General features: G+C 39.6%; 1 protein-coding gene across 6 annotated transcripts in view; it reads left to right on the forward strand.

Annotated features, from left to right (window-relative positions):
- fam135a (family with sequence similarity 135 member A) overlaps positions 1 to 9039 on the forward strand; it is a 310864-nt gene that overhangs the window by 115278 nt on the left and 186547 nt on the right. For all 6 annotated transcript variants that reach the window (XM_043681729.1, XM_043681723.1, XM_043681738.1 and 3 more), the window contains one exon: positions 8022 to 8161. In XM_043681729.1, the coding sequence (XP_043537664.1) occupies positions 8022 to 8161 (140 nt within the window). The remainder of the gene's footprint in view (positions 1 to 8021; positions 8162 to 9039) is intronic.

A 9039-nucleotide genomic window follows, 5' to 3' on the forward strand; every position in this document is an offset into this window, starting at 1 on the left:
TTGGACTCTGAAGAATGATGAACAAAGTTTACAACTTGCCTCCTGTGAAGGTCAGAGGTGCCAATAATTGCATGATTTGTGCTGGAGGTTGGCTTTGGGTGCCTTTTGGGTTTTAAGCTAAGTTTGAGGTTCAATTTATGGACTTTATAAATAAGTCTTAAATAATTAAAAGAATGAATTGCATCCATAGAGAGTAGTAAATCAGGAATACTCGAGCAATTAATTCTGTACTGACAGTGCTAACCACTGTGCCACTGTTGTCCTCCCTCTGCTGATGAATCTGTACTTTTCCATGTTAAGCAAGACTTGGAGGAAGCCCTGATGATGGCAAGAGTGCAGATGGGCTCTAGCCAGGGGAATTCTTTCTCCAGAAGTGACAAGTGGATGATCCAATTTGTCCTCCTCCAGTGCTTTCCAGCATTGCAGGTGCCAGTCTTCAGCCAATGCAGTTCATTCCACCTGATATCAAGACATTTTTGGAGGCACTGGATACTGGAAAGGCTGTGGGCCCCTGACAGCATTCTGGCCTAAGTACTAAAGACCGTGTTCCAGAACTTGCCATGCCCTTAACCAAGTTGTTTTTGTACAGTTACAATATTAATATCAACAACAATATAGAAAATTGCCCAGGTATATGCAAATTTCTGCATTGTGTTATTACTTGCATTAATTTTATTTTGCCCCTGTCTCCAATCCGCTATCAATTTCCTCAGGATTTCTGGCAAACTATCTTCCTTTTGTTTTGCTTTAAATACTGAGGAACAAGAATTATTCAACATGTCTGCCATTTCTTATAGGCATTGACATTTTCCTGACTTTCGGTCTTCAGTGGGCTAACATTGCTCATGAGTACACATTTTCCTTTTGTGTATCTATAAGATTTCTTCTTATTGAGTTTGATATGCCTGTCATAATCCCTTTTAGTAGCTCTTATAAACTGCTTTGTGTCCTTTTGCTTGTCTTCATATCTTTCCTCTTTGGCAGGTTATTTGTTTTTTTAATTCTTGTAAGCACTTTCTTTTAGTTTTATGCTGGTTTTTATCTCTTTTAGTTGTGCATGGCTGTTTTTTTTTTCCCTGTGAAGTGGAGGCTTTCTTGCCTCAGATATAAACTGTTCTGTATGAAGTTAATATTTCTTTAAATGCCCTCCAATGTTCTTCAGCTATTTTACCTGCTCGCAGATTTCCCAGTTTACTGTAGGTAGACTCTATCACATAAAATTATAGAAGCTCTGCGGTATGGAAGCAGGCCAGTCAACCCATCGAATCCACGCTGACTCTCCGAAGAGGATCCCACCCAAATCCACCACCACATCCTCTCCCTGTAACTCTGCATTTCCCATGGTTAATCCACCTTGCCCACACATACCTGAACACTATGGACAATTTAGCAAGGCCAATCCACTTAACCTGTATATCTTTGGATTGTGAGAGGAAACCAGAGCATCTGAGGAAACCCACGCAGGTACAAGGAGAATGTGCAAACTCCACACAGACTTTCGCCTGAGGGTAGAATCGAACTTTGAGTAGTGCTTAGCAGTGCCATCCACTGAGCCATTGCTAAACCCATCTCGTTAAAGTCACTCTTACCTAAATTTAGAATTCTAGCTGATGCTTGCTATTTGCTTTCAAACACTAAATGAACTCAATCATATTATGGTCATTATTTGATGAATGTTCATGCACAATTAGGTTACTAATGAAAATGCCTCATTACTAAATCCTATATTGCTCATATCCTTATTGTATCCAGGAAACATTGCTGTAGGAGAGTGTACTAGACACTCCGGAAATTCACTTCCTTCCTGTCAGATGTTTATCTGCTTCTCCCAATCTGTGTTAACGTTAAAATCCTCCACTAATATTATTCTGTCTTTGCTATACACTTGCCTACTTTCTGCATTTATGCGATCTAGTACTTCAGAGTTGTTATCATGGGTCCTATATGCAGCAGCTATTGGTTTTAGATCCTTTACGGTTCCTCAGTTCCAACCTATATGGTCTCCAATGGATGTTTTCCCTTCATTATATCTTCCCTTACTGTTGAAGTTATTTTGCTTCTCATCAGTAAGGCTACCCCACTACCTCTGCCATTTTCCCTATCAGTCCTGTGAACCTTATGACCAGATATATGTAGTTCCCAGTTCCGACTATTGTGCGACCATATCTTAGTAATGGCATTGCTTTGTCCACCTGTTTATTATTTCATCTGTTCTGGTTTAATCAGATTTCCTTCCATGCCTGAAGTAGGATTCCTGGTTGATTCTTTATTCTCTGTCCTGTTACTTGTTGTTACTGTTACTTGACTTCCCCTGAGGTAACATTGGAATGAAATAGAATGGAACATAACATGGTATATGGTAAAGACTAGAAAAGTTTGAAAAAAATTGAGATCTGCCATTAGCAGGCCAATAGAAATTTGTCATTCTAGTTTTCTTTCTCTTCTGCCTTTCACCATTGATTATGGCGAAGCAGGATAGACTGACAACTGAACAATGCAGGTAGATGGGATGGAGAAGTTAAATACTCTAAGAAACAGTTTTAGAGGAATGTAGAGAATGTATAAAAGTGGACTGTGGTGTTGGATAGAAAACTGTTGACATTTGAATGTTTTCTACGTTATGTGGATTCCGCACAGAGGACATGTAATTCGTGACTGCGTAATTTGGAACCTGTGCTTAATTTAACTCTTGACAGAGCCTAAACATGAAGAGTATTCTGTCTTCAATTGTAGGTAACGCACTGGTCCTTAAAAAGAAAAAAAAGGACAAATCACTGTGTGGTGTGACAAGGAGTTTCACAGAACAGCAAGGACCCAGATTCAGTCTTTATAGTTATATGATCTCAGTGGTGCTTAGTTAATTGCATATTCAGGCCTTTGTTGCCTTGGGAAATTGCAGGTTGATTTTTTTTTTAGGAATCTTTTCTCACTGGAGTAAAAATACTTTGTTTGTTCAGAATGACATTGTTAATACAGATGAAATCAAAGACATCTGCTAATCTAGACAGATATGTTTCTACTACAGCATTAAATTGCTTACAGGTAGTATTTGCAAAGTTTATATTCTAGCAAGTCTTTTATGGGGAGAATAAAATGTTTTCATTCACTCATGGAACGTGGGCATTGTTGGCTGGTGTGGCATTTATTGCCTGCCCTTAGTTGCCTTGAAGGTGGTGAGCTGCCTTCTAATGCAGACATAATTGGTTGAATGGCTTTCACCTAAACTGTAATAATTCTGAGACTCTAATGATAGGAAAATGGATCCAACTTAGTCTTTAAATAGAAGTTGCAGCTAAATGTCTTGTCTACCCTTTTTTAAGCAGCTAACAGAAATTGTGAGCTCTACCCTTTTAGCTTTTATGTTTAGCTTTTCTATGCAGTTTTTAAATAAGATTATGTGTTTGACTGTGAGATTTTTGAACTGTGGAATATGTAAAAAAGATCTATCTAAAGGAAGTTGCAATGTGGTGTACTGACTGCACTGCTGTCAAAATAAGCAATGAACACAGCAGTTAAAGTGCATCTACAGCATCAAGTATTGTGGCACAGATGTGGATGATTTGTAGTCCTCCCAGATGCACTGGGAATGGATATTGGATGAGATGAATCAGTGGAAGATCAGTGGATAATTGTAGAAGCAATTGGAAGCTCATGCTTTCAGTTTCGACAGTCAACTGCTTATCTAAAATAAGGGTGACATCTGCTTGGAGCATGTAACTTAGGAACTGGTAAAACAGGGAAATGATGGATCATTTAAACTAATATCTTGATTCAGTCTTCAAAGCGGGGGACATTATAATTGTCCAAAAATCTTTAGATAAACAAGGTAAAGTGGGCAGAAAGGTCTTGCAGCAGTCTAAAGAACAAAGTATTTGACAAGCTAATTGGACTAAAAGCAGACATGTCATTGGGATTTGATGGCCTACACCCAAGAGTTTTTAAAGGTGGCTGCAGAAGTAATGGAGATACTGTTTGAAATATTCCTGAACCCACTGGATTCTAGCAGATTGGAAACAACTAATGTGAAGACCCTGCTCAAGTAGAGAGGAAGACACAAAACAGGAATCTGAAAATGAGTTGACCTAACATCAGTTGTTAGGAAAATGCTAGAGGCTATAATTAATTTAAAGAAGCTTAATGCTAGCAGAGTCAACATAGTTTTTAAATTTGCGAGAGTTCTTTTGAAGATATAAGAAGCAGAGGTAATAAAGAAAAACTGTTCAGATGTAGTGTATTTGGAATTACAAAAAGCATTTGATACAGTGCCATACTGAAGTTTATTGCACAAGATTAGAGCTTGCAGTTTTCGGATAATGTAGGATTTAGGATCGATTAGAACACAGAAAATGGAGAGTCAGGATTAATAGGCCTTTTACAAATTGGTAGTATGTAACAAATGGAGAGTCACAAGCAACAGTCCTAAGCCTCAATTATTTACAATCTATATTAATGACTTGGAGGAGGGTTAAGTATAATGTATCTAAATTTGTTCACTGTGCAAAAATAGGCAGGAAGGCATGTTATGATGAGAACATAATGAATACGCAAAAAGATATAGATGGGTTGAGTGAGTGGGCAAAAACATGGCAAATAGAATTTAATGTAGCAAAGTGAGAGGTAATGCACTTAAACCAAAGGCAGATTATTATTTAAATGTAGTGTCCAAAAAGTGCAGTGCAGAGGGATATAAGAGTTTTTGTGAATGAAACAAAGCATGCTGATGCAGAAAGTATTAAAGATGATAAAATTGAATTGTTGCCTTTATTGCTAGGAAGTTGAAAGTAGGGAAGCCTTGTTATAATTGTACAGGGTATGGTGAGGCCACACCTGGAGTACAGTGTCCAATTTTTACCCCTGTATTTATGAAAGGATATACTGGCATTGGAGGAAATTCAAAAGAGATTCACAGAGGTAATTCCTGTGATGATGAGTTGACTTATCAAGATTTATTTCTATTCACTTGTTGGAAGTGGGCATCACTGGCTGGCAAGCATTTATTGCCTGACCTAAGGTTCCCTTGAGAAGATGGTGGTGAGCTGCCTTCTTGAACTGTAGACCACATGTTAATCAACTTGGCTAAAGAAGGTTGGGTCTTTATTCATTATAATTCAGAAGAATGCAAGGTGATCTTATTGAAACATACAATTTTGAGGGCTCCTTAGAGTCACTGGATCATACAGCACAGAAACAGACCCTTGGGTCCAACCAGTCCATGCCGAACATAATCCCACAGATGTTGTGAAGGTGTTTGTACCAGTAAGGGAATGTTAAATTGGGGGCTAAGATGACAAAGTAAGGGAACGCTCATGTAAAGCTGAGACATGAAGCCATTTCTTCTTTCAGAAAGTAAAGACTATCTGAAGTTTGTACCCCAGAGAGTTATAGATGCTGGATGTAGGTTTGCTCGCTGAGCTGAAAGGTTCATTTTCAGATGTTTCATCACCATACTAGGTAACATCTTCAGTGAGCCTCTGGACGAAGCCCTGCTGATGATTCCTGCTTTCTATTTATATGTTTGTGTTTCTTTGGATTGGTGATGTCATTTCCTGTTCTTTTTTTCATGGGGTTGTAAATAGGGTCCAAGTCAATGTGTTTGTTGATAGAGTTCCGGTTGGAATGCGATGCATCTAGGAATTCTCGTGCATGTCTCTGTTTGGCTTGTCTTAGAATGGATGTGTTGTCCCAGTTGAAGTGGTGTCCTTCCTTATCTATGTAAGGATACTAGTGAGAGAGGGTCGTGTCATTTTGCGGCTAGTTGATGCTCATGTATCCTGGTGGCTAGTTTTCTGCCTGTTTGTCCAATGTAGTGTTTGTTACAGTTCTTGCATGGTATTTTGCCTGTTGTCTGTATAGGGTCTTTCAAGTTCGTTAGCTGCTGTTTTCATGTGTTGGTGGGTTATCATGATGCCAAGGGGTCTGAGTAGTTTGGCAGTCATTTCTGATATGTCTTTGATGTAGAGGAGAGTGGCTCGGGTTTCTGGACGCCTTTTGTCTGCTTGTTTGGGTTTGTTGCTGAGAAATCTTTGGACTGTGTTCATCGGGTACCCATTCTTTTTTAATACACTGAAGGTGATTTTCCTCTGCTCTGCGTGTTCTTCTGTGCTGGTGGCTCATTAGAATAGTGTTCTGATGCAGTCTCATTTGTGGATGTTGGGATGATTGCTTCTGTCCTTCAATATTTGGTCCGTATATGTTGTTTTCCTGGAGACACTGGTTTGAAGATCCCCATTATCTGTTCGCTCTATTGTGACATCTAGGAATGGCAGTTTGTTGTTGTTTTCCTCCTCTTTAGTGAATTTGATGCCAGTAGGGGTATTATTTATGGTCTTGAAGATTTCCTCTAATTTGTTTTGTTTAGTGATGACAAAGGTGTCATCCACGTAGCGGACCCAAAGTTTGGGTTGGATGGTTGGCAGAGCTGTTTGTTCAAGTCTCTGCATTACTGCCTCTGCTAAGAACTCTGATATCGGAGATCCCATGGGTATTCCGTTGGTTTGTCGGTGGGTTTTGTTGTTGAAGGTGAAGTGTGTGGTAAGGCATAGGTCCACTAGCTTGATGATACTGTCCTTGCTGATGAAGTTTATGGTATTTGGTGTATGTGTCTTTGGGTCTTCTGATAGTGTAGTCAGTATTTCCTTGGCCACATTGGATGTGAACAGGGCTGTTATACCAAAGGAGACCATTATTTCATCCTCTTTTATCTTAATGTCTTTACTCCTCAGGAATTCTTGTATGGAGTGGATGGAATGACGTGAGTCTTCTACTAAGTGTTTTAGTCTTTGGTCCGGCTCCTTGGCCAATCTGTAAGTTGGTGTTTCTGGTAGCCAGACTATGGGTCTGAGAGGAGGCTCCTGGTTTGTGAATTTTGGGTAATCCGTAGAAGCGTGGTGTGTTGGATCCGTCTGGTTTCATCTTTTGGAAGTTGGTCTTATTTATTGATGCTAGATCACTCAAACTATTTAAAGAGGTACATTTTCCTTTATTAGTCAGTACATTAAGTGTAGAAGTTTAGAGGTTATGTTGTGGCTGTACAGGACATTGGTTCAGCCACTTTGGAATACCACATTCAATTCTGGTTTCCATGCTATGAGAAGAATATTGTGAAACCTGAAAGGGTGCAGAAAAAGATGTTGCCAGGGTTGGAGGATTTGAGTGATTAGGGGAGGCTGAATAGGCAGGGGCTATCCACCTGGAGCATTGGAGGTAGAAGGGTGACCTTGCAGAGGTTTATAAAATGACGAGGGGCATGGATAGGATAAATACATAAGGTCTTTTCCTCAGGGTTGGAGAGTCCAAAACTAGAGGGCTTAAGTTTTTAAGGTGAGAGGAGAAAGATTTAAAAGGGACTTAAGGGGCAACATTTTCACACAGGTGGTGGTATGTGTTTGGAATTAGCTGTCAGAGGATGTGGTGGAAGCTGGTACAATTGCAGCATTTAAAAGGCATCTGAATGAATATATGAATAGGGAGTTAAAAATCACACAACACCAGGTTATAGTCCAACAGGTTTAATTGGAAGCACACTAGCTTTTGGAGCATCCCTCCTTCATCAGGTGGTAGTCCTCCTGATGAAGGAGCAACGCTCCGAAAGCTAGTGTGCTTCCAATTAAACCTGTTAGACTATAACCTGGTGTTGTGTGATTTTTAACTTTCTACACCCCAGTCCAGCACCGGCACCTCCAAATCATGAATAGGAAGGGTTTGGAGGGATACAGACCCAGTGCTGGGGAATGGGACTAGATGAATTTAGGATATCTAATTGGCGTGGAAGAGTTGGACCGACGGGCCTGTGTCATGCTGTACATCTCTATACATATGAAGGATTAAGATGTCTCTGTGAATATGCTATGGATGCGCATAATTTTAACCTGAGAATTCAACACTTGTAATATACTATTACTTTAAAGCATCTGAGACCAACGTGAAATCCCTGACAAGTAAGTAATAAATACCACTGTTTGTTTCATATGATACTCAGAATTGTAAAGTTGACTGCTGTGTTTTTTATTTTCCTTTTGTAGGTTCTGAACTTGCCTTTCCTCCTGCTGCCTATGATTGTTCAGTCTGCAGTAAAACCTTTCAAATTCTTTACAAAAATGAAGAGATCATGGTGAATGATGTGCTACTCCTCAAAGTTAAAATGTTACTTGATGAAAAAAAGGTAAAAAAGAATTTAACTCCAGATTCTATTTGAATATTTTTGGTAATTATCTTAAATTAACCCATTAATATAAAATAAAATAGAGATATTGTAAACTTGATTTATGCTACCTGACAATAGCAACAACTTGTATTTACCTAATCCCTTTAATATTGAATATCATCCCAAGGAGCTTCTTGGAAACCAAATGAAAAGATTTGATGAGAGTGCCTAACACCTTGGTCATGCACTTGATTTTCAATTTAAAATGTTTTGAAGAGGACACATTGGACAGCATAGACCTGGATGGACAAAATCCTTGTCATAGAATTATAGAGTCATAGAGGTGTACAGCATGGAAATAGACCCTTCGGTCCAACCTGTCCATGCCGACTAGATATCCCAACCTAATCTAGTCCCACCTGCCAGCACCCGGCCCATATCCCTCCAAACCCTTCCTAATGATATACCCATCCAAATGGCTCTTAAATATTGCAATTGTACCAGCCTCCACCACTTCCTCTGGCAGCTCATTCCATAACGTACCACCCTCTGTATGAAAAAGTTGCTCCTTAGGTCTCTTTTATATCTTGCCCCTCTCACCCTAAACCTATGCCCTCTAGTCTGGACTCCCCGACCCCAGGGAAAGGACTTTGCCTATTTACCCTATCCATGCCGTTCATAATTTTGTAAACCTCTATAAGGTCACCCTTCAGCCTCTGACGCTGCAGGGAAAACAACCCCAGCCTATTCAACCTCTCCCTATAGCTCAAATCCTCCAACCCTGGCAACATACTTGTAAATCTTTTCTGAACCCTTTCAAGTTTCACAACATCATTCCGATAGGAAGGAGACCAGAATTGCATGCAATATTCCAACAGTGGCCTAACCAATGTCCT

Source organism: Chiloscyllium plagiosum, chromosome 3, assembly GCF_004010195.1.
Source record: "Chiloscyllium plagiosum isolate BGI_BamShark_2017 chromosome 3, ASM401019v2, whole genome shotgun sequence".
Classification (NCBI taxonomy): Eukaryota; Metazoa; Chordata; class Chondrichthyes; order Orectolobiformes; family Hemiscylliidae; genus Chiloscyllium; species Chiloscyllium plagiosum.